This window comes from Palaemon carinicauda, unplaced genomic scaffold (genome assembly GCF_036898095.1).
Source record: "Palaemon carinicauda isolate YSFRI2023 unplaced genomic scaffold, ASM3689809v2 scaffold252, whole genome shotgun sequence".
NCBI lineage: Eukaryota > Metazoa > Arthropoda > Malacostraca > Decapoda > Palaemonidae > Palaemon > Palaemon carinicauda.
Genome location: NW_027170161.1, coordinates 15,001 through 42,500, shown reverse-complemented (window position 1 = coordinate 42,500; position 27,500 = coordinate 15,001). Strand labels below are relative to the sequence as shown.

General features: G+C 34.8%; 1 protein-coding gene across 1 annotated transcript in view; it reads left to right on the top strand.

Annotated features, from left to right (window-relative positions):
* Positions 1-27,500, top strand: part of LOC137636214 (mucin-2-like) — a 76,007-nt gene that overhangs the window by 39,657 nt on the left and 8,850 nt on the right. Inside the window, 3 exon segments of the mRNA XM_068368652.1 lie at positions 3,056-4,753; positions 4,755-6,605; positions 7,000-7,858. Coding sequence (XP_068224753.1) covers positions 3,056-4,753; positions 4,755-6,605; positions 7,000-7,858 — 4,408 coding nt within the window.

Here is a 27,500-nt window from a genome sequence, read left to right as displayed (position 1 = left end):
GGACATGATGATATCAAATGTTTATTCATGATATGGGAGAAATGTGGTGTTTAATTCATGTAAAATAGGCTGAGATGGTTTGGTCATTTGGTGAGAAGGGTAGAGGAACAGTTAGTGATTGAGATTGTAAACACAGAAGTGATAAAACACTACCCAGTGAAAAAGACTGGGGGAAAAAAACGCTTAGACCACATTGCAACTTTCGTACAGTAGAATGTACACAAGTTTGGAGACATGACTGGTCAAATGTCCAACGCTGGTAAGTACAGCAAGGATGAAAATGATGTTTTTTAGTACTGTTTATATTTTTTATGTTATTACAACTTCCATTGATGTGTCAAGTATTATAGAGGCCAACAGGATGAACATCAAATTCCGTGTGTGTAACCAAGTCCTAACAGGAACAAGAAAAAGGTAATTTAACTCATAAGATGGTTAAAGCATACTTCTTTATATGGTAAAACTTGCTGAATGCAAACAATTAAATGTTTTCAAAGCATACCGCAAGTAAAAGGAAAAAGTCTCTTGAATTATTATTATTATTATTATTATTATTATTATTATTATTATTATTATTATTACATACTAAGTTACAACCCTAGTTGGAAAAGCTGGATGCTAAAGCTCAGGGCCCTCAACAGGTAAAAAAGCCCAGTGAAGAAAGGAAACAAGGAAAAATAAAACATTTTAAGACCAGTAACTAACATTAATATAAATATTTCCTATATCAACTATAAAAACTTTTAAGAAAACAAGAGGAAGAGAAAATAGATAGAATAGTGTGCCCGAACATACCTTCAAGCAAGAGAACTCTAACCCAAGACAGTGGAAGACCATGGTACAGAGGATATGGCACTACCCAAGACTAGGAAACAATGGTTTGATTTTTTAGTCCTTTTCCTAGAAGAGCTGCTTACCATAGCTAAAGAGTCTCTTATACCTTACCAAGAGGAAAGTGGCCATTGGACAGTTACAGTGCAGTAGTCAACCCCTTTGGTGAAGAAGAATTGTTTGGTAATCTCAGTGTTGTCAGATGTATGAGGACAGAGGAGAATGTGTAAAGAATAGGCCAGACTATTCGGTGTGTGTGTAGGCAAAGGGAAAGTAAACCGTAACCAGAGAGAAGGATCCAATATACTACTGTCTGGCCAGTCAGAGGACCCCATAACTCTGGTGGTAGTATTTCAACGGGTAGCTGGTGACCTGGCCAACCTACTGCCTACTTCCTACTACAGTTGAGTTATTTTGTATGAAGTGGTGGTGACAGGTGTTACCAGGTTGTCTGAGAATAGGAGGTAGCATTTAGTTCTGAAGAAACCGAGCAGTTACCAAATATAACTTGCAGAAATTTTACTGGTAAGACATCTTGCTGCTGAAAAAAAGAGAATTTGGAAGGAAATTGGTAGTACCTAAGGCTTGAGAGGTCAGCATTCATAAATAAATGAAAATCAATTACTCCATGTGCAAAGAGCAAATGAGCTTGACATGGCAGTTGAATAAATGTCGATGGTAGAATGATTAACAAAATCACAAATGGACAAACTGTACCGGAATAGGTATTAATCAGGGAGACGAAATATAAAAAGGGAGATCAGAAATGCAATTAAGAAATCTATTATGGAGCAAATATAACAGATAAAGAATTTACATATGAATTTTTTTTTTTAGAATTGAGTAGAGCCATATACCAGGAATTTTGGGTAACATTCTAATGCAAGGTTATCAAATAACATATAATTGCCAAAAATACTTAAAGAGGACCCAATGACCCAAGAACAACAACAACAAGAAGTGCTGCAGTTTCTAGTCCACTGCAGGTCAAAGGCCTCACATGTCCAATGATGTCCAAATATCCGAAAGGAGGTTCCCTGTAAAATTTGTCTGGTGGTAAATGAAACATAAGAGTTTAGTAAAATAGTGATAGTAAAGAAGAGATTGTAATTGGTTGGTGGTTATGAGGATTATAATACTTAAGAAATTGCTGATGATTGGTGTGTCCTCAACAGAGCTAGAGCTGGAGTGGCCTTAACAGGTTACAATCTGGTCAAATGGGGCCTTAAAACTGACCAGTTCTGCAAAAGTGGAGAAAATATCTAGACCATCAATCACATTCCCTAATCATGCTCACCATCTCATAAATTTGGACAACTCGACTCAGTGTCAACGAAAGAAGGCTCCAATGGTTGTCTGCTTGTATTGCGATGAGTTGACACCATTCATGTTAACAAGGCAGCTAAATGAATTATTTAATGATTAAACAATAAAAGGTAGCCAATCACAGAAATCATGCAGGAGAACAATCCAACCCTGATATCTTTACACTATACTCCATTCAAATTTAGATCCTTCAGATCTTGTTAGACACACATCATGATATGGCTTGTTAAAGGAGATTTAGAAAATTTAAAATTTCACGTCTACAAGACAAGGTTTTATTGGTAGAGAAGGCTTTTGGAAATAATTTTTATGGGTGCGTATTTTTAAACTAGTCTTGCATTACGTGGTATGCCATATTTGAGATTCCATTCAATGTACATACAGTATTGTTTATTATTTATTGTATGTTTATTGTTTATTTTAGTGAATATACACATCATTGCCTACAGTATAGGTAATGTAATAAGTATTTATGCATGTATTTTGTGGTAAGTGTATATACACCCGGTATTATATATATATATATATATATATATATATATATATATATTATATATATATACATAAACATTTGTATCAATGTATACACAGTATCCCGTTCATGTAGACATTGGTACCATTTTCCAATTTATTTTTTAATCAGCTCAGACTTTTTTTGTATTTCATTCATCAGTGTCTGAGTGAGAACCCCTGAAAATTTGTTTTAACCGAACATTAACAGGAGACAATAGGATATAGATTGTGTTAATGCTGCAGGAGTTGCTATTAAGGCATTACAGTTTTGGAATTTAGAGAAAAATTATTGCAAATTATGGAAAATAGTTTTAAGTAGTTTACTTTCTTACATCTCATAACAATGCTTATAAGGTCCTGTTAGTAACTTCAGAATTTATTTCAGGTTGCAAAGAAAGATAGTGTAAGTGGACTGGGTTCACGCCGCAGTACTGGAAACAAAGCTTTAAAACGTCCCTCATCATCTTCAGGTAGTGAACCTGTTAGTAAAGCTTCCTCTTCATTATCTAGAGGTCGCACAACCAAGGCCAGTAGTAAATCACCAGGTAGAGCAAATCATACATCACCAGTTGGTAAAACTTCTGGGAAGTCACCACCTAGAAAATCGCCAGGGAAATCCCCTGTTAGACATCCTTCAGATGGTGTCAAGGGATCTGGCAAGAGTTCTAAAATATCCTTGACAGATCCTGATTGTGCTACTGAAACCAGCAATTCAAAGAGTAAGTCACCATCATCAGATAAACAAGAAATGAAACGAGCGGGCAAGGATGCCCCTGCTGAAGGAAGCAAAACAACCCAAGGTGCCAAATCCCAGTCATCCATTGATAAGGGAAAAAAGGCCTCTGCGTTGACTTTTAAGACAAAACGGAACAGTGACTATAAGAGTGATTCAAGTGGAAAATCTGTTGATGGAGTAGATAATGTTGAAAAATATAAGAAAAAGGGAAAAAAGACAAAAGAAAATGGTGTAGAGAAGGATGATACAGATAAGTTTGGTAAAAAGAAAAAGAAAGTAACGGAAGGAAAAGAAGATAATGATAGAGAACTTAAGAAAAACAAAAAGCTGGAAGATAGCAGAGAGGATGGTGAGGATAAGGAATCTAAAAGAAGTAAAAAATTAGTTGATGACATTGAAAGTGACGAGGAAGAGAAAAACTCCAAGAAAGTAGCTGAAGAAAAGGAGTCAATGGGTAAAGAACTGAAAAAGGGGAAAAAACTGAGTGAAGAATGTGATTCTGTTTCAAAGAGAAAGATGAAAAAGTCAGAACAAGTTTCTGAGAATGAAAAAGATAAAAAGAAAAGTAAGAAATCGAGTGAAGGAAAAGAGGAAGTGGACAAAAATGAAAAAAAACATAAGAAAGTGATTGTTGATTGTAAGGAAAGTGAGGCGGATGAGGACAGTGACGATGGAGATTCAGAAAGTTCATCAAGTGCAAAAGTGCCTGTAAGTCACAGCAAACTATCTAAAGAAAAGGTAGAGAAAGTCTCGCTCAAAAGTGAAACCAAAGAAAGTAGTAGTGAAAGCGGTAGCATGTCTTCGCTCAAACCAAAGAAGGGGTCTGGCAAGAAGCCTTTGGGGGACAATGATAGTGAAAGCTCTGGGAAACTTAGTGTGAAAGATGACAGTTTTAAAGCAAGTGCCAGCAAGAATTTATCACCTGCCAAGAAGGAAACTCTTGGAGAAACAAAGGGCTCCAAAGATGCTAAACAACTTTCAGCCAATAACCAAGATGCCCAAACACCCAAGAAGAGAGGACGACCAAAAGGAAGTAAGAATAAGAAAAAGAACGAAGGCTTCACGACCAAAACCAAAAAAGATAAGAATAAAACTGATAAAAAGGTTGTGGTTAAACAATCCCCTAATAAAAATAACAACAAGAAAGAAAGAAGTGTGTTTTCCTTTTCAGAAAGTGAAGGGGAAAAGGAAGAAAAATATTTAAGTAATAATAAAAGGAAACTTCTTAAAAGTAGCAATAATTTAAAGTCATTGAAGACTACTACAGACAATGATAGTAACAGTAGCTCCGAAAACCTGTCGTCAGATGAAGAAACAAAAGAAGCTATCAAGGGTGAAAAGGATAAGGCTGAGTAATAAAAAGGGGAGAGGCATGGGAAATGGAAAAACAAAACAGCTGTCTAAGAAAACTGTAATTGGCAGTAAATCACTGAAGAAAGGGTCCATGAAGACTAGTAGTAGTCTTTGTAAGAAGGTGTTGAAGCAAGCTCACAGACGAGGGTCAAAGAAACAGACTCATGATGCGTCTTACTCAAGTGACGATACTGATGACAAAAAAGTATCGACTATTCCTTTAGTAAGATCTGATTACAGTTACAGTAGTGAAAATGAAGATTCCAAGAATATTCGAAAATCAGCTTCCCCAAAGAGGATTTTGCATCACAAGGAAGAAGAAACTAGCGAGGAAGATGGAAGTGATGATGCTGATTGGCAAGTTGGTAAAAACAGCCATAGAAAATTGAAGCGCACAAAGAGAGGGCGAACAGCTGAAAAAACTGTTAAAAAGAAACTAGTAAAAGCTAAAATTAGTTACAGAAGTGATGATGATGATGATGAAGACAACGATGAAGAAGATGAAGATGAGGATGATGAAGATTATGAAGACTACAAAGGATCAAAGTCTAGAAAAGGGAAGACATACAATAAAAAAGACAGAGGTCGAGGAAGTGTAGGTGGAAATAAGAAAGGAAAGATCTCTAGTAAGCCAGTGTTGAAGTCTGAATCTTCCTCAGAGGTAGATGATGATTGTGATTCTAGCAATAAAAAGCCTAGGAAGAAGGTCTTTAAATCCCCAAAGTCATCAAAGGATGAACATAAAGCAGATAAGAAGACAAAGAAAGTATCATTTGGTAAAAAAAGGTTGAGTGAAAGAGAGGATAGCTCTGAAGTTGATGAAAGTGGCAAAGAGAGTGACAGTGAATACGAAAGTACTGTGCGAAAAAAGAAAACTGTAAAAAGTACACTGAAAAGCAATAAGCATTTGAAGACTAGTAAAAAGAGAGAAGAAATAACACCTCCACCTAAGCGTGATGCTCGAATTGCTAGTCTTAATGCACGAGTCATGATGTATTACATGAATGAAGATGCTCGAATTCCACTACCCACTTTACCCTCAGTTCCACCTCCTATACATCACCAGAGCCATTCGGAAGAAGATTCAGATGAGGAGAGAGATTATGATACTGATGATGACAGGGCTAGTAAAAGATCAAAAATTAACAAAAGAAAGAATGAGGAAGAAGCAGAAAAGAAGCCCAAACCGAAGAAGCGTAAAAGGCGAATAGGAGAATTAGATGTGAAAATGGATATGCGAGACATGGTGGTTACAAAGCGCATGGCAAGTCTGAATGCATCAGCAATTATGGCAGCAAGTTACTCCAATGAATCACGAAAGAGGACGCCCGCCGCAGGTACAAGTTCATCAGCTGAAAGTGAAATAACTAATGTTGACATAAAGCGCAAAATATCTGTTAAATCGACGAAAGACAGGAGCACTACTACCCGCAGTGTGATAACTGTTGAAGAAACTACAAAGAAAGTTAAAAAAGCACAAGGAAATCATGAAACACAAATGGAAGAGCATATTATTGTCAAAAAGAAAGTTCGTAAAAGTGGCACAGTTTCAGACAAGGAAGATGGTACTGGAACAGATGACTCGCAACTTGATCCAGATATAATGCCTAAGAGTCCTAAAGATTCTGTAGATTCAGTTGTTGAATCAAACCTCAATTACAGCCCTCAAACTCCACCTGCATCCATGACTGTTACAATATCTGGAGAAAGCACGTATTGCATCTCCTCTAGTGATGGGAAGACTACAACAGTAGTGAAGCAAGTACAACGAAAATCTACTACCACGGTTTGCCCAACTACAACTGTACCCCCAACAGCTTGTATTCCTCCAACACACCATGTACAGGTATTAAACGGCAGTTATTTTATTGTAAGCCCAACGTACTCTAGTGCAATATTATAGTTATACATACTGTACTGCATGTAGTTGTTTTTGCTATGTAAATATTTTTTTTCTTTAGAAAAATATTCTATTTGTAAAGTATAATGTTGGATATGAATTCACCAAAGCTAGTGCCTTTTGAAAATGAAAAATTCTTGTCTGGTAAAGCTACCATAGAATAATGATAAGATTTTAGTTTTTGTACTGTTTATTGAGGATGTAAGTAGCATTTTATTAAGATAAAATATTTATTTATATCAGAGTATATAATAAGTTTCATTTTCATATTCATGAATATATTTTTAATGCAGTATTATCGTGTATAATTGTATTGAATGATTTACCTGTATTTTTCCAGCCTCAGCCTCATACCAGCTACCCAGCGCCTTCGCAGAAACCTGCAAGTTATACTCCTCTTGGAGCATTGTCAACCATGCAGCCTGTGATGAGTTCTAGCTCCCACCATCACCACCATCATTATCAACACCCCCCACCACATCCCCCGCCTCATCACCATCAGCCTCCACCACATCACCAACCTCATCATCATCATCATCATCATCAACCACCCCCACCCCATCATCAGCCTCCACCGCATCACCAGTCTTCTCATCATCAACCCCCACCACCTCTACCGCATCATCAGCCACCGTTACCTCATCATCATCCACCCCCACCACCACCTCATCACCAGGCCCCTCCCCATCATGCCCCTCCACAGCATCCTCCTCCTCATCCCCATAACCATCCACATCACTCGCATCACCAACCGTACCCACCTGCCTCGTCTCATCCCCACGGTGCAACTCCCCCACACAGTCATCATTATGGGTACAGACCTCCTTCTCAACCTTCTGCAGGGCATCAAACTCAAGGAAATCCTCCCCCTCCTCCTCCTCCCCCTCCCCCTCCATCAAGCAGTCATTCACATTCTGGACATACTACATCTCCAGGTTACATGTCACCTCCTAACCAGGCAGTGATGCCCAATCATCCTCCTGCTCCACCTCACCATTCACCAAAGCAAATCACTTCCCCGAACATAGTCTCACCAGGTATAAAGAGTCCTACAGGAAATCCAGGCACACCAACAAATAACCATCCTCCGGGGTCCCCTCGAGGGCAACTGCCTCCGCCCGGACAAATCGAGAGGCATCACTCAGCATTCACTGCACCAACACCTTCAGTTCATTCTCCTGCAGCATCTATTCCAGCAGGTGAGTGTCTTTTGAATATCCTCCACCCCTCTGTCTCTTCTTGTTTTGCTAGTGAGTGAAAGGGTGTTTGTTTTGTTGTCACATAATAGTATCACAGCGGCTTTTCAGCTTGAGTGATTTTGCTTTTCGGGTGTCTGTTTCTATTTCTTATTAAAGGTGGTTTTGGTATGGTATTAACCTATTATAAACTTCTTCTAGGTTCATATGCCATTAGAATGACATGGCAGGCTTTCTGAAAATAATTTTCCAATTGCACTGTATGCCAAATTTCATTGTCATACTACATAGTTTTAGGAACAAGTTATCATGTTTTGAGTGTTAAATCTTAGTGTTTTAAGGAAATTGAAATTTCAAGTTGAAATGTATTGAAGCTGAAGTGAAATGCAGTGGAATAATATATGATATTTAAGTAAAGTTATTGATTAAGAAGTGAAATGTGGAATTAGAACCAAAACAGTAGCAAAGACTACTGTACATTTTTCAAATAAGTTGGGGAAAAACTATAATCAATTTCAATATTCTAGAGTAATGTCTTGAACACTTATTGAAGTCTTTGAACTTTGGCTTACAAGCATGTTTCTTTGAATCCCCAACTTTTAATTGTGTGGGGAAGTTTCTTTCCTAAGAGATATGCATATTGATTACACACATATCTCACCTTTCTCTTTTGCCTGAGGATAGAGGGTTAGCAAGTTCTTTTGAGAAGGGATTTGAAGCCTCTGGTAACCCCAAGCGTGACATTTTTGATACTCTTGTTATAGATTTAGGAATGATAGTTGTAATATAAGTTTAAGTTTTGTAGGTTTTGTTACTCTGAGGACTTGCTGTGATATAAAGCTTGCATTTTATTTTTTTATTTTTGGTGAAATATGAAGGTTAAAAACCAATTGCGGAATATTTTTTCAGTTTTCATCTGATAAAGCAAAGCAAATTTGTCATTAAATTTAATTTTATGTGAGCAATTAATGATCATAAATTTGAATCCATATAGGTCTACACCTGATTTTGCTCAATTGTACTGTTGTGTCCATATATAGTATATGGTGATATTTATTTCTGTTTTTTGGTGCTGTTATTTCCTCTCTTTTAACACGATTATCGTAGATATAAGCTCAGGAAATTGTAGATTAAAGTGTTACCTGATAAAATGGCCTTTATAATTTTATAGAACCATGTGGATAGCTGAGAATCTAAGGAGCTCCCCTCAAGTTCTTCCACTGGATTATATTTCTTTTGTGTTACAGAACTGTTACAGAACATTACAGAGTACAGTATGGTATCTTAGAATAAGCTAAGTTTAAATTAGATATTTTTATTGGAAACTGCAAAGGAGGCCAGAAAATTAAACACCAGTTTAGAATATTAGTCCGGAAACTAAGAAAAGTATAATTATAAATTATTTCTAGAAACTTAATAGGCAGAATATTTTTTCTGTGATAAATGTTCCATATGTTTTTTTGGGTAATAATTTTGATAATGAGTGGGAGAAAACACGAATTTACCAGGAAGTTAAGGGCTATTTTTGAAGCAATAAAATTACTGAGCTGCAAATTTATCGAAATAAATTTTCACTTTGCTTCGATGATATTTCATTGCAAGTTTTTCTTCTTTAGATGCTCTTAAATGGACTGAAACAAATTTATTGTTAAATATTTAAAGTTTCACCATTACTGAGGTTATATCTAATAGAATTTATGTAAAGCACAATGCTAAGGAACACTTTAGGGTTTTATATTAGTCATCCATTTAGATTTAGGGTTTATTTTCAATTTACATTATATATATATATATATATATATATATATATATATATATATATATATATATATATATATATATATATATATATATATATATACCGGTATACAGTATATCTTATTGAAATACGGTATCCACTGTATTCTTTTTATTGTTTTTGTTTGTGTATGACATTTTTGTTTGCACCATGTCTTAGGTTAAACCTGGTCAACTTTTATCACATCCACTTAAAATAGCTTTGATTTTATTTGTAACTTGGGATTGGAAAAGCGGTTGCTAGATTGACTGAATAGTTCAGTTGTGACTTGATCCTGTAATTGTAATATTGAGCTTATTGCTGCATTGTACTGTAAATACTGTACTGTAACATTGAGTAGCATTACTAAATTAGTTTTTGTTTCACGAAACATAGTGAATGAACTCCTTTTTTTTACTGAAGCAGTTTAAGTAATGGTAAGAATCCTTATTTTGGTCAAGATGGGATATGGTAAGATTGGTTTTTTTTTATGGTTAAAGTTAGGTGACGTATAAAGAACACTGAATTGGGTGTTCAGTATTTTTTTTTTTTTTTTTTTTTTTTTTTTTTTTTTTTTTTTTTTTTTTTTTGTTTAATGCAAAATTTATTTAGAGCTTTATCTAATCATTGGTGTGCCAAAGTATTTTCAAGGGCGCTGAATGCACATCCAGTTTAAATTTATTTTATTTTTTTTTTTACAAAGAAAATTTATTATAGTTGGAAAAAAAAGCTAACCAGAATGTTATAGGAGAAACATACGAAGAATAGTTTGGAAAGGAAAGTAAAGTTTTTATATATTAATACATAGAAGACTTTAGGTGGTTCAATGTTTCTCGAAGGGAAATGGTAAATATAGTAAATAAATACAGTATAGTTTTAATCTCTCTCTCTCTCTCTCTCTCTCTCTCTCTCTCTCTCTCTCTCTCTCTCTCTCTCTCTCTCTCTCTCTCTCTCTCTCTCTTATTGTACTGGAGCTATATTATTAGTTAGTAGAAACAATAAAATACCAGCTAAGGTTACTGCATGAGTTTACGAAATGGTGAAAAGTTGTATATGGTCAACAACAAAATCAATTTTGCATCTGAATACTGCCTTTATGATAATCACTATCATTGCAATATTATCATTATTACTAGCTGAGTTACAACCCTTGTTAGAAAAGCAGGATGCTACAAGCTTAAAGGCTCCAGTATGAAAAAAATAGCCCAGTGAGGAAAGGAAATGAATAAACTTTATGAGAAGTAATGAATACTGAATATAAAGTATCTTTTCAAGAGCAGTGACAACGTTAAAGTAATAATAATCAACATTATTTTACATTAGACACAAAAAAAAAAAAACAAAAAAAAAAACAAGATCTTGACCTTTAGATCTATGTCTTGGAACTTATAATGGTGCAAGATGAAGGGCGGTTTGAAGAAAAAAGACATTGTTCTAAACTTCACCCGTAATATTCATTTGGGTGCAAAGGTTTGATCCTTGGTCGGACAGAATTACTCCTTTGGTATGAGAATCCAATATTAGAAGGTATTGATGGCTTTATATTATATATATATATATATATATATATATATATATATATATATATATATATATATATATTTATATTTATATATATATATTTATATTTATATTTATATGTATATATATATTTTCATATATATATATATATATATGTATATATATATTTATATATTTATATATATATATATTTATGTATATGTATATATTTATACATATTTATATACATATACATATATATATATATATATTTATATACATATACATACATATATATATATGTATATATATTTGTATAGATATATATATATATATATATATATATATATATTTATATAGATATATATATATTTATATATATATATACATATCTATATCTATTTATATATATATTTATATGTATATATTTATATATATATATATATATATATATATTTATATATTCATATTTATATACATATACATACTTATATATATATATATATATATATATATATATATATATATATTATATATATATAAACACACACAAGCCTCTTGAAGTGCCTATTCACCAACTGCTGAACTCTACTGAACTTTTGATACATTATGAATATAAATACGGTTGTTGGTAAATGACTTAAATGCTGCCGCTAATCACAATGCGAAATTTTCAAACTGAACACCATATCACCGCTCGGTAAAATAACTTGCTGTAAAGGCCAAAAGGTTTCTCTTATCAGTTTCTTTTCATTTTTATTCTTTATACTTTTTTACTGATCATTCAAGTTGAGTTTATTCCTTATACCCTTATTTCTTTTTATTCATTTTCTACACTAAAATAATAATTTCATTTAATGCCCATTCTTCCCTCTTACCTATATTCTTTTCATTTCTGATTTATGCATTTCTACTGTTCATTTCAGTCTGTGTTTATTCCTTACATATACCCTTCCTTATTCTATTTTAGCATTATTCCCTATGTAATTCCTTATCATCCCTATTGTCTTATATAATTATTCAGTATATCTCATTATATTCTATTTATACTTCTTCTTCTTCTTCTTTGTCTACATCTTCTCCCACTTTTATGTGGGGTCGATGTTTCTGGCCAGCGTTCTCCATCTACCTCTGTCCCACACTTCATCACCGGTTAATCCCTTTGATCGAAGGTCATCCTTGATACAGTCCAATTTTTTTTGCATAGGTGAATTTAGTGCATAACATTTTATGTAAAATTCATTCCTGGTCATTTGCTGGTAAAATATTTCACGTCTCATAAGATATTTTTCAAATTGCTTATTTGTTAACAAAAAAAAAAAATTTTTTTTTTTTAAGAGAAATGGCAGCATGAAATATATTCAGCGTTTGATATAAAAAACTTGAACATTTTAGCAAAACACTTGCGGTCAGAAAACAAAGGTCATTAACTTTAACAAATGAACATCTGTAATGAAAATTTAATTTTGTTTTCATTGTGATGGTTGATTTCCAAAATGCAATTTTTTTTATAGAAATAAGCAGGACGCATTTCACATACCTTTAAAGAACATTACGTATTAAAAAGAAAAAAAATGCGTATGTTTATGTTAGGAAATAAGAAAGCGATGAAATTATCAGAAATTTTATGTAAAGTCAATATTTTCCAACGTGAAATAACTTATTTTGTTTAAATGAAAGTTATTCAAGCTTATTGCTAAAATAACAATTGAATTTCTACCTATTTTAATTTTATTTCAAGGAGAGAGAACGAGGGAATATCGGAATCTTTCATATTAATGAGTACATATTATTATAATTTTATCATGTATTTTATATCAGCAAATATCAAAATTTAATACAGATCTGTTGTTTTAAAGCCTCATTTAATAATCATCATTGGTAATATCTTTATGGTATTAAAGTTATTTGTATGTTTGTTTCTTCATTACTTCTTAATTATTATTATTATTATTATTATTATTATTATTATTATTATTATTACAGTAGTAGTAGTAGTAGTAGTAGTAGTAGTAGTAGTAGTAGTAGTAGTAGTAGTAGTAGTAGTAGTATCATACAGATTAGTATCATGTTATTACTTCAGTAATATACAGTATACTGTACAGTATTTATGATTTTTATACTTATCAGTTTAGTGTAGTACGGAACATTAAAATGCTTATGCGAGAGAGAGAGAGAGAGAGAGAGAGAGAGAGAGAGAGAGAGAGAGAGACTTATAAAACAAACAAATCTTTATAAGCTTTCTTGGGAGTGCAGCTTTCGAGCTAGAGAAAGAATATCCATGTTTTATGGAGTAAATACATCTGTACAGAAGAAAATTAACACAGGAAAATGTGGAAATTACTAAAAGGGAAATAAGAATAAATTATAAATGTTGTGGTGCCATGTCGTAACATCCCTGACTGGTGATCGCCAAGCTGGCATACGAGTCTCGCTCAAACTTGTTAGTTAATTTGGTCGCTGCAACTACACCATCCTTGTGACCTCAGGAGGGGTTGAGGTTGGTGGAGCCTATAGATCGTTTATCTGCCGAGTCATCAGCAGCCATTGCCTGGCCCTCCTTTGTCCAAGTTAGGGTGCAGAAGGGGCTTAGGCGCAGATCATATGTATATATTGTCAGTTTCAGGGCATTGTCCTGCTTGATAGGGCATTGTTGCTGCCCCTTGCCTCTGACATTGATGAGCGGCCTTTAATCTTAAGGCTAATACGCAATAAGAAAGAGTATAAGGAATAGATGTGGGCTGAAATGAACAATAAAAATGCGTGAATAACAGACATGAAAAGCAAATGGAAAAGAAAGAAGAATGAAAGATAAAATATAGGATGATATTTTATGGAATATGGACGAAAGTTGTTTTTTCATACTAAATATTGAAAATAAATGCTAGTAATTTATTATATAGGAAAGAATCAATAGTATTAAAGGAAAATAAGATGAAAATTATTAGATAAATACGATGAGAATAAGGGAAGTAAATTGAAGGGATAATAAATAAAAAAAATTAATGTCCTGAAATGGTAGAGGTAAATTATTTTAAAGTAAAAAACAAACTAAATCATATATGACATTAAACTAAATAGCAATTGAATAGTTTAATTTTAAGGATTTGTTAGGGAGAGAATAAAATTGAATTTAAAATTAGATTGCAGTATTTAGTTTAATAGTGATCTAGTCTGTAAAATAGGAGTTTTTACAGTACTTTATTTTACAATTACTGTGATAAAACCTGCAGTACAACTAGTGGGCTATGCGAAAACAATGCAGTGCGTTATTTGTGGTGTTGGGTGACTGCACGTACGTAGTAGCTAGTTGTTTAGGGGATTTACAGTTCAATGATCCAAGGGCATCAATATTATGCAGTTTTTCACTCTATCGTCGGTGTGTCAGTTACCCACGGTCCAGCTTGCAGTTACCTAACCCCCTTCATGATGGAGTACCGACTGTGTGTGTGTGTATATATATATATATATATATATATATATTGTGTATTACTACTACTACTACTACTACTACTAGCTAGGCTACAAACCCTAATGAGGAAAGGAAATCATGAAATAAATAAACGATATGAGAAGTAATACAAATTGAAATAATTTTTTTTTAAATAATAACATTAAAAAAGATATTTCATATATAAACTATAAAAAGACTTACGCCAGCCTGTTCAATATGAAAAAAAACATTTGCCGTAAGTTTGAAGTTTTGAAGTTTACCGATTCAACTATCCGATTAGGAAGATCATTTCACAGCTTGGTCACAGCGGGAATAAAACTTCTAGAATACTGTGTAGTATTGAGCCTCATGATGGAGAAGGCCTGGCTATTGGATACCTAGTATTACGAACAGGATGGATATGTCCGGGAAGTTCTGAATTATGAAAAAGGACGGTGCCAGAGATTAATATCTAGATCAGGAATAAGAAGTTTTGGAGGCAGTAAGTTCCAGTCCAACAAATTTAGTTGAGAATTCGCAGATGAAGACCAGAAAAGAGAACAATACTCGAAACAAGGTAGAAAGAAAGAATTAAAACATTTCTTCAGAATAGATTGATTACCGGAAATCTAGAAAGACTTTCTCAATAAACCTATTATTTTGTGCAAGTGAGGAAGACATAGACTTAATGTGTTTTTCAAAAGTAATGTTGTTGTTGAGAATCACACCTAAAATTTTAAGTCATACAGAGATAAAGAAACATTATCAATGCTGAGATCCTTATGTTGAGGAGCCATGGTCCTTGACCTACGTACAATCATACTTTGAGTTTTGTTAGGATTCAGCTTCTTATCCCATAATTTGCACCATGCACTAATTTTAGCTAGATCTCCATTAAGGGATTCAGCAACCCCATATCTATATTGAGGCGATGAAATTGATGCAAAGAGAGTAGGATCATCTGCTTATGCAACGAGCTTGTTTTCTAGGCCAAACCACATGTCATGTATATATATATATATATATATATATATATATATATATATATATATATAGTGTATATACAGTGTATATATATACATACAGTATATATATATAATATATACATACATACATACATACATACATACTGCATACATACATACATATACCAAGGCACTTCCCTCAATTTTGAGGGGTAGCCGACATCAACAATGAAACAAAAATAAAAATTAAATAATAAAAGGGGACCTCTCCTCTCTTACGTTCCTCCCAGCCTGACAAGGGACTCAACCGAGTTCAGCTGGTACTGCTAGGGTGCCACAGCCCACCCTCCCCCGTTATCCACCACAGATGAAGCTTCATAACGCTGAATCCCCTCCTGCTACCTCCGCGGTCATTTAAGGCACCGGAGGAAGCAGAGGAAGCAGCAGGGCCTACCGGAACTGCGTCACAATCGCTCGCCATTCATTAATATTCCTAGCACACTCTCTTGCCTCTCTCACATCTATCCTCCTATCACCCAGAGCTTTCTTCACTCTATCCATCCACCCAAACCTTGGCCTTCCTCTTGTACTTCTCCCATCAACTCTTGCATTCATCACCTTCTTTAGCAGACAGCCATTTTCCATTCTCTCAACATGGCCAAACCACCTCAACACATTCATATCCACTCTAGCTGCTAACTCATTTCTTATACCGGTTCTCACCCTCACCACTGTTCCTAACCCTATCTACTCGAGATACACCAGCCATACTCCTTAGACACTTCATCTCCAAGACATTCAATTTCTGTCTCTCCGTCACTTTCATTCCCCAACTCTGATCCATACATCTCTATATCTCTATATATAATATGCTATATATATATACATTATATATATATATATATATATGTGTGTGTGTGTGTGTGTGTATCTATATAGATATATATTTACATTCTCTCTCTCTCTCTGTCTCTCTCTCTCTCTCTCTCTCTCTCTCTCTCTCTCTCTCTCTCTCTCTCTCTATATATATATATATATATATATATATTATCCCAAATGCTCAGTGGTATGAGGTTTGCAGACATACAACCCGTATTTTATTGCCAGAAAGCAGAAAAGGAAGATGAAGCACTAGGTCTTGAGTTTTGAGTGTATTTGAGTGTATGTAGCGCAGATTAGAAGAAATGTATGGTAGCTTTTATTTTCTCAGAGACAAAGGTGGATGCCTTGCTTCGTAGTGAAACAGAAGTGAAGGCCACTTTTTACAGGGATGTGTAAAAAAAGATATTAATTCCTAGGATAGGTTTGCAATTTCAGGAGTACGTAGGGGTTGTTGAAATGTAATAAAGAAATTAAATTGAGGATTTTATTGATAAGAGTGAGTGAGGCAAGAGTAAAATTAACCATAGGAAGTGGATATGATTCAGAAATAGGAAAAAATGAGTGTTTTTTTATATATAGTTTGATTTGAAGCATGACTTCTTTTGGAAAACATGAAAGGGTGGTGGTACTAGGAGATTTGAAGGCATAGGTAGGTGACGGAGTAACGGGTAGAGTTTGTAGGTATGTTGAGCTGGGAGTAAATAATAATTGATGTAGATGTAGAGATATGTCTTAATAGGCGGTTGATTGTGGTAATACGTGGCTTTGAAAGAGCATAAGTAAATATACTGTACTTGGGAAAAAGAAAATTTAAGGAAAGGAGTTTACCAGATTACTTATTCATACAGATACTGTATGTGAAAGTGAAAGGACAAATTTGTGGATATAATGATGAAAGGAAATTAGACTGGCTGAAGTAAAAGTTAAGTAAGAGGAGAGTTGGAGAGGAAAGAGTGAAAATGTTATTAGGCAAGTGAGTGGGAGAAGAAAGGGAAAAGAGTGTACTAAATTAGGAGAAAATATATGGATTAGAGTATAAAGTTAAACATATGAAGGATTAGGCCCCATATAGTACTTCCTTCTTTGTTTCTACTTTAAAACTAATTTTCTAATCACAAAATGTGCCATGATCAAGAAGAGGGAATAACAATCCCAAGTGGGGGATGAAAAGAAATTGCTTAGTGATGGAAAAAAAGATTATATGAAATGCAGTTGGATGGAAAAAGAAAGTAAGAACAGGCATAATTAGGATGGCTACTGTAGTCAAGAGTAAAATACAGTATGATTAGAACAGGCAAGTTACAAGATTAGAAAAGAATATGAATAAAAATTTTGAGAATAAAGAAAAAACAGTTAAACCAGGAATGAAGACAAAGAAATTTTTATAAACAAATGGATGTCAAAATGAAAGATGAAAGTGAATAGACACTATTAGACATGAATGCAAAACATGAAAGGGTTATTGTTAGGTTGAAAATGCTTATATTAGAGGTGAGGTAAGAAATGCAATTAAAAGGTTGGAGAAAGAAAACACCAATAGTTGATGGGATTTCTAGAGATGCTGCACTATAGTGTTGATAGTGGGATTGAGTGTCTAACTAAGGTTGTATCAGTACATGTTTGGTTGAGGGAAAAATCCCGAATGTATGGGTGAGAGGGATAATATTTACATTGTACATTTTAAAGGTAAAGATAATAAAGGTGACATGTTATGATGGATGTGTGGAGTCACGAGAAAAGACAGGATCAGAAATGAGTCTTAGAAGAACAGTCAAAGTAGAAGTTTTGAAAACAATAAGGTAAAGAAGACATTAATATTTTGGGCATTTCATGCGGAAAGAAAATGGTCTTGTGTGTCGAAGGGTCATGACGCGGAGGTGGAAGGGGAAGGAGGGGAAGGCCAAAAGTTCAGATGGAAAGATAAAGTAGCGAATGACATGTTAGAAAAAGGATTAAGAGAACAGAATGCCCAGAATGGAAGAGAATGGAGAAGGCTTATATGAAACAGCGATCCCAGGTAGAGATGGGTAAAGGCGGTACGTCCTTGCAAAAAAATGCTATAAAATTTTTTTTTTCATATTTTTTATATTTTTTTTTGAAAAAATTCAGGCATTTTCCAAGAGAATGAGACCAACCTGACCTCTCTATGACAAAAATTAAGGCTGTTAGAGCAATTTAAAAAAAAAATATACTGCAAATTGTGCTGGGAAAAAAATAACCCCTTGGGGGTTAAAGGTTGGAAATTTCCAAAGAGCCAGGGGGTAAAAGGGTTTATGGAGGAAGTAAGGAAGGTGTCAGAGAGATTGAAAGGGAAGAAAAGTGTTGATTTAAGATAGAGGTTTATGTGTATCAAGTGTTTTTCATGAAACAGTTATGCGAGAAGTTGGAAAGTAAAAGGAAATTATTGTATTTGGTCATAGAAAAGCTTTTAATGGAATTGATAAGAAACAATGTGAAGGCCAGTGAGGATGCATTGCATAGATGAAGAGCAATGGAAAGTTTTTGTAATGAAAGTGAATCATGCTGCAGAGTGGCTGGTTTGGTGTTGATTGTGTCCGAGGCAAAGATGTGTCCATGGCTGTTCAAAATCTTGATGCAGGGAGTGCTGCAAGAAGTTGTAGAAAGGACAATGGATGTAGGTGCAAAATTTTAAGATTAGAAAATGAATGGTAGATTGGATGCGTTGTTTACACACAATACTATGCTGTTTGGAAACAGTGAATAGAAACTGCTTAAAATAGCAAGAGAGTTTGAAAGTGTCTGCAAAAGAAGAAAGTTGATCATAGATGGGATCATGAATAAGGTCATTAAGATTAATTGGAATTGAGGAAGAGGGAGCAATGATTGTTGGCATGTATAATGGAAGAATAGATATGGTTGATTTCTATACATGCAATGTATTGGGAATTCATGTAATAGATGGTGTTGAGACAAGTCACATAATGGGAGAAGCAAAAAGGATAGGAGGAGGGGGCAAAAGATTGGTAAGAGAAGGGAAGTATGGATCTTGAATGTAGATTAATGAATGAAGGTTGAAGCTGTTAAGATTGATTTTCTTTAGTGTATGTGGTGTAAGAAGAATATTTGTATGAGAAGTTTGGAGATATATGAAGAAGTGGTAAAGAAGTAAACATAGTGAAAGGATGTATTGGATTATTTTGCGAGGCTTTAGTCATATGAAAGGAAAGGGGGCAATTTGTTAGTGAAAAAAAAGTTTATAAAGTAGAAGGGCTGAATATGGAGCAGAGTAAGGCCTAAAGATTTTCAGTTAAGTGAGGTAAAAGTTTATCAGAAAGAAAGGGTCTTGATATCAAGGGCGTGAAGCAAGATAGGTTGGTATTACTCGAACTGGGTAGTGTTGGATACACTGCCGGTAAGCCTTTTGTCTAGTTATACAAATTGATAAGGGTGTGGAATTTTTTTCCAGCAAGATAGGTTGGTATTACTCAAACTGGTTAGGGTTGGCTACACTGCGGGTAAGCCTTTTGTCTAGATATATAAATTGATAAGGGTGTGAATTTTTTTTCAGCAAGATAGGTTGGTATTACTCAAACTGGTTAGGGTTGGATACATTGCAGGGAAGCCTTTTGTCTAGATGTATAAATTGATAAGGGTATGGATTTTTTTTTCAGCAAGATAGGTTGGTATTACTCAAACTGGTTAGGGTTGGATACATTGCAGGTAAGCCTTTTGTCTAGATGTATAAATTGATAAGGGTATGGATTTTTTTTTCAGCAAGATAGGTTGGTATTACTCAAACTGGTTATTGTTGGAAACATTGTGGGTAAGCCTTTTGTCTAGATGTATAAATTGATAAAGGTTTGGATTTTTTTTTTCAGCAAAATAGGTTGGTATTACTCAAACTGGTTAGGGTTGGATACATTGCAGGTAAGCCTTTTGTCTAGATGTATAAATTGATAAGGGTATGGATTTTTTTTCAGCAAGATAGGTTGGTATTACTCAAACTGGTTATTGTTGGATACATTGCAGGGAAGCCTTTTGTCTAGATGTATAAATTGATTAGGGTGTGGATTTTTTTTCAGCAAGATAGGTTGGTATTACTCGAACTGGTTAGTGTTGGATACACTGCCGGTAAGCCTTTTGTCTAGATATACAAATTGATAAGGGTGTGAAATTTTTTTCCAGCAAGATAGGTTGGTATTACTCAAACTGGTTAGGGTTAGCTACACTGCGGGTAAGCCTTTTATCTAGATATATAAATTGATAAGGGTGTGAATTTTTTTTTCAGCAAGATAGGTTGGTATTACTCAAACTGGTTAGGGTTGGATACATTGCAGGTAAGCCTTTTGTCTAGATGTATAAATTGATAAGGGTGTGGATTTTTTATTCAGCAAGATAGGTTGGTATTACTCAAACTGGTTAGAGTTGGATACATTGTGGGTAAGCCTTTTGTGTAGATGTATAAATTGATAAGGGCATGGATTTTTTTTTCAGCAAGATAGGTTGGTATTACTCAAACTGGTTAGGGTTGGATACAATGCAGGTAAACCTTTTGTCTAGATGTATAAATTGATAAGGGTGTGGATTTTTTTTTTCAGTAACATAGGTTAGTATTACTGAAACTGGTTAGAGTTGGATACATTGCGGGTAAGCCCTTTGTCTAGATGTATAAATTGATAAGGGTGTGGATTTTTGTTTTCAGCAAGATAGGTTGGAAATACTCAAACTGGTTAGGGTTGGATACATTGCGGGTAAGCCCTTTGTGTAAATGTATAAATTGATAAGGGTGTGGATTTTTTTTCCAGCAAGATAGGTTGGTATTACTCGAACTAGTTGAGGTTGGATACATTGCGGATAAGCCTTTTGTCTAGATGTATAAATTGATAAGGGTGTGGCTTTATTTTTCAGCAAGATAGGTTGGTATTACTCAAACTGGTTAGGTTTGGATACATTGCGGGTAAGCCTGTTGTCTAGATGAATAAATTGATAAGGGTGTGGACTTTTTTTCAGCAAGATAGGTTGGTATTACTGAAACTGGTTAGGGTTGGATACATTGTGAGTAAGCCTTTTGTCGAGATGTATAAATTGATAAGGGTGTGGATTTTTTTTCAGCAAGATAGGTTGGTATTACTGAAACTGGTTAGGGTTGGATACATTGTGGGTAAGCCTTTTGTCGAGATGTATAAATTGATAAGGGTGTGGATTTTTTTTTTCAGCAAGATAGGTTTGTATTACTCAAACTGGTTAGGGTTGGATACATTGTGGGTAAGCCTTTTGTTTAGATGTATAAATTGATAAGGGTATGGAGTTTTTTTTGTCAGCAAGATAGGTTGGTATTATTCAAGCTAGTTAAGGTTGGATACATTGTGGGTAAGCCTTTTGTCTAGATGTATAAATTGATAAGGGTGTGGCTTTATTTTTCAGCAAGATAGGTTGGTATTACTGAAACTGGTTAGGGATGGATACATGGCGGGTAAGCCTTTTGTCTAGATGTATGAATTGATAAGGGTGTGGATTTTTTTTTTCAGCAAGATAGGTTTGTATTATTCAAACTGGTTAGGGTTGGATACATTGTGGGTAAGCCTTTTGTCTAGATGTATAAATTGATAAGGGTATGGAGTTTTTTTGTCAGCAAGATAGGTTGGTATTACTCAAACTAGTTAAGGTTGGATACATTGCGGGTAAGCCTTTTGTCTAGATGTATAAATTGATAAGGGTGTGGATTTTTTTCAGCAAGATATGTTGGTATTACTCAAACTGGTTAGGGTTGGATACATTGTGGGTAAGCCTTTTGTCTAGATTTATAAATTGATAAGGGTGTGGATTTTTGTCAGCAAGATAGGTTGGTATTACTCAAATTGGTTAGGGTTGGATACATTGTGGGTAAGCCTTTTGTCTAGATGTATAAATTGATAAGGGTGTGGATTTTTGTCAGCAAGATAGGTTGGTATTACTCAAATTGGTTAGGGTTGGATACATTGTGGGTAAGCCTTTTGTCTAGATGTATAAATTGATAAGGGTGTGGATTTTTTTCAGCAAGATAGGTTGGTATTACTGAAACTGGTTAGGGTTGGATACATTGCGGGTAAGCCTTTTGTCTAGATGTATAAATTGATAAGGGTGTGGATTTTTTCAGCAAGATAGGTTGGCATTACTCAAACTGGTTAGGGTTGGATACATTGTGGGTAAGCCTGTTGTCTAGATGTATAAATTGATAAGGGTGTGGATTTTTTTTCAGCAAGATAGGTTGGTATTACTCAAACTGGTTAGGGTTGGATACATTGTGGGTAAGCCATTTGTCTAGATGTATAAATTGATAAGGGTGTGGATTTTTTTTTTCAGCAAGAAAGGTTGGTATTACTCAGTGGTTAGGGTTGGATACATTGTGGGTAAGCCCTTTGTCTAGATGTATAAATTGATAAGGGTGTGGATTTTTTTTTCAGCAAGATAGGTTGGTATTACTCAAACTGGATAGGGTTGGATATACTTCCGGTAAGCCTTTTGTCTAGATGTATAAATTGATAAGGGTGTGGATTTTTTTTTTCAGCAAGATAGGTTGGTATTAATCAAACTGGTTAGGGTTGGATACATTGTGGGTAAGCCTTTTGTCTAGATGTATTAATTGATAAGGGTGTGGATTTTTTTCAGCAAGATAGGTTGGTATTACTCAAACTGGCTAGGGTTGGATATACTTCCGGTAAGCCTTTTGTCTAGATGTATAAATTGATAAGGGTGTGGATTTTTTTCAGCAAGATAGGTTGGTATTACTCAAACTGGTTAGGGTTGGATATACTGCCGGTAAGCCTTTTGTCTAGATGTATAAATTGATAAGGGTGTGGATTTTTTTTTTAGCAAGATAGGTTGGTATTACTCAAACTGGTTAGGGTTGGATACATTGTGGGTAAGCCTTTTGTCTAGATGTATAAATTGATAAGGGTGTGGATGTTTTTTCAGCAAGATAGGTTGGTATTACTCAAACTGGTTAGGGTTGGATACATTGTGGGTAAGCCTTTTGTCTAGATGTATAAATTGATAAGGGTGTGGATTTTTTTTTTAGCAAGATAGGTTGGTATTACTCAAACTGGTTAGGGTTGGATACATTGTGGGTAAGCCTTTTGTCTAGATGTATAAATTGATAAGGGTGTGGATGTTTTTTCAGCAAGATAGGTTGGTATTACTCAAACTGGTTAGGGTTGGATACATTGTGGGTAAGCCTGTTGTTTAGATGTATAAATTGATAAGGATGTGGATTTTTTTCAGCAAGATAGGTTGGTATTACTCAAACTGGTTAGGGTTGGATATACTGCCGGTAAGCCTTTTGTCTAGATGTATAAATTGATAAGGGTGTGGATTTTTTTTTTAGCAAGATAGGTTGGTATTACTCAAACTGGTTAGGGTTGGATATACTGCCGGTAAGCCTTTTGTCTAGGTGTATAAATTGATAAGGGTGTGGATTTTTTTTTCAGCAAGATAGGTTGGTATTACTCAAACTGGTCAGGGTTGGATACATTGCAGGTAAGCCTTTTGTCTAGATGTGTAAATTGATAAGTGTGTGGATTTTTTTTCAGCAAGATAGGTTGGTATTACTCATAATGGTTAGGGTTGGATACATTGTGGGTAAGCCTTTTGTCTAGATGTATAAATTGATAAGGGTGTGGATTTTTTTTTCAGCAAGATAGGTTGGTATTACTCAAACTGGTTAGGGTTGGATATACTTCCGGTAAGCCTTTTGTCTAGATGTATAAATTGATAAGGGTGTGGATTTTTTTTTCAGCAAGATAGGTTGGTATTACTCAAACTAGTTAGGGTTGGATATGCTGCCGGTAAGCCTTTTGTCTAGATGTATAAATATATAAGGGTGCAGATTTTTTTCAGCAAGATAGGTTGGTATTACTCAAACTGGTTAGGGTTGGATATACTGCCGGTAAGCCTTTTGTCTAGATGTATAAATTGATAAAGGTGTGGATTTTTTTTCAGCAAGATAGGTTGGTATTACTCAAACTGGTTAGGGTTGGATATGCTGCCGGTAAGCCTTTTGTCTAGATGTATAAATTGATAAGGGTGGGGATTTTTTTTTCAGCAAGATAGGTTGGTATTACTCAAACTGGTTAGAGTTGGATATACTGCCGGTAAGCCTTTTGTCTAGATGTATAAATTTATAAGGTTGCAGATTTTTTTTCAGCAAGATAGGTTGGTATTACTCAAACTGGTTAGGGTTGGATATACTGCCGGTAAGCCTTTTGTCTAGATGTATAAATTGATAAGGGTGTGGATTTTTTTTCCAGCAAGATAGGTTGGTATTACTCAAACTGGTTAGGGTTGGATACATTGTGGGTAAGCCTTTTGTCTAGATGTATAAGTTGATAAGGGTGTGGATTTTTTTTTCAGCAAGATAGGCTGGTATTACTCAAACTGGTTAGGGTTGGATACATTGTGGGTAAGCCTTTTGTCTAGATGTATAAATTTATAAGGGTGCGGATTTTTTATCAGCAAGATAGGTTGGTATTACTCAAACTGGTTAGGGTTGGATACATTGTGGGTAAGCCTTTTGTCTAGATGTATAAATTGATAAGGGTGTGGATTTTTTTTCCAGCAAGATAGGTTGGTATTACTCAAACTGGTTAGGGTTGGATACATTGTGGGTAAGCCTTTTGTCTAGATGTATAAGTTGATAAGGGTGTGGATTTTTTTTTCAGCAAGATAGGCTGGTATTACTCAAACTGGTTAGGGTTGGATACATTGTGGGTAAGCCTTTTGTCTAGATGTATAAATTTATAAGGGTGCGGATTTTTTATCAGCAAGATAGGTTGGTATTACTCAAACTGGTTAGGGTTGGATATACTGCCGGTAAGCCTTTTGTCTAGATGTATAAATTGATAAGGGTGTGGATTTTTTTTTTCAGCAAGATAGGTTGGTATTAATCAAACTGGTTAGGGTTGGATACATTGTGGGTAAGCCTTTTGTCTAGATGTATAAATTTATAAGGGTGCGGATTTTTTTTCAGCAAGATAGGTTGGTATTACTCAAACTGGTTAGGGTTGGATACATTGTGGGTAAGCCTTTTGTCTAGATGTATAAATTTATAAGGGTGCGGATTTTTTTTCAGCAAGATAGGTTGGTATTACTCAAACTGGTTAGGGTTGGATACATTGTGGGTAAGCCTTTTGTCTAGATGTATAAATTGATAAGGGTGTGGATTTTTTTTCAGCAAGATAGGTTGGTATTACTCAAACTGGTTAGGGTTGGATACATTGTGGGTAAGCCTTTTGTCTAGATGTATAAATTTATAAGGGTGCGGATTTTTTTTCAGCAAGATAGGTTGGTATTACTCAAACTGGTTAGGGTTGGATACATTGTGGGTAAGCCTTTTGTCTAGATGTATAAATTGATAAGGGTGTGGATTTTTTTTCAGCAAGATAGGTTGGTATTACTCAAACTGGTTAGGGTTGGATACATTGTGGGTAAGCCTTTTGTCTAGATGTATAAATTTATAAGGGTGCGGATTTTTTTTCAGCAAGATAGGTTGGTATTACTCAAACTGGTTAGGGTTGGATACATTGTGGGTAAGCCTTTTGTCTAGATGTATAAATTTATAAGGGTGCGGATTTTTTTTCAGCAAGATAGGTTGGTATTACTCAAACTGGTTAGGGTTGGATACATTGTGGGTAAGCCTTTTGTCTAGATGTATAAATTTATAAGGGTGCGGATTTTTTATCAGCAAGATAGGTTGGTATTACTCAAACTGGTTAGGGTTGGATATACTGCCGGTAAGCCTTTTGTCTAGATGTATAAATTGATAAGGGTGTGGATTTTTTTTTTCAGCAAGATAGGTTGGTATTAATCAAACTGGTTAGGGTTGGATACATTGCAGGGAAGCCTTTTGTCTAGATGTATAAATTGATTAGGGTGCAGATTTTTTATCAGCAAGATAGGTTGGTATTACTGAAACTGGTTAGGGTTGGATATACTGCCGGTAAGCCTTTTGTCTAGATGTATAAATTGATAAGGGTGTGGAATTTTTTTCAGCAAGATAGGTTGGTATTACTCAAACTGGTTAGGGTTGGATACATTGTGGGTAAGCCTTTTGTCTAGATGTATAAATTTATAAGGGTGCGGATTTTTTTTCAGCAAGATAGGTTGGTATTACTCAAACTGGTTAGGGTTGGATACATTGTGGGTAAGCCTTTTGTCTAGATGTATAAATTGATAAGGGTGTGGATTTTTTTTCAGCAAGATAGGTTGGTATTACTCAAACTGGTTAGGGTTGGATACATTGTGGGTAAGCCTTTTGTCTAGATGTATAAATTTATAAGGGTGCGGATTTTTTATCAGCAAGATAGGTTGGTATTACTCAAACTGGTTAGGGTTGGATATACTGCCGGTAAGCCTTTTGTCTAGATGTATAAATTGATAAGGGTGTGGATTTTTTTTTTCAGCAAGATAGGTTGGTATTAATCAAACTGGTTAGGGTTGGATACATTGTGGGTAAGCCTTTTGTCTAGATGTATAAATTTATAAGGGTGCGGATTTTTTTCAGCAAGATAGGTTGGTATTACTGAAACTGGTTAGGGTTGGATATACTGCCGGTAAGCCTTTTGTCTAGATGTATAAATTGATAAGGGTGTGGAATTTTTTTCAGCAAGATAGGTTGGTATTACTCAAACTGGTTAGGGTTGGATACATTGTGGGTAAGCCTTTTGTCTAGATGTATAAATTGATAAGGGTGTGGATTTTTTTTTTCAGCAAGATAGGTTGGTATTACTCAAACTGGTTAGGGTTGGATATAGTGCCGGTAAGCCTTTTGTCTAGATGTATAAATTTATAAGGGTGCGGATTTTTTTTTCTCCGTTGGGTTCATCCACGATTCAGCCGTTGTGATTGACGAAGTTGATTCCTCTCCCGAGGCACCGAAGTAGCTTCTTGCATCAGTCCACCATGCGCTTGAATGGTTTAGTTAGATATATTTTCATTCCACCAGATGTTATTCCATTTGTCCATCTTAACGCAACCATCAGAAAATGAGAACTGTTGAGATTTAGAATTCTCTTCCTTCCATTTTTTCCAGATAACTGTACTTTCCCTTCGAGAGACAATGATTTTACTTTTTTAACCTTTAGGCTGTTGTAC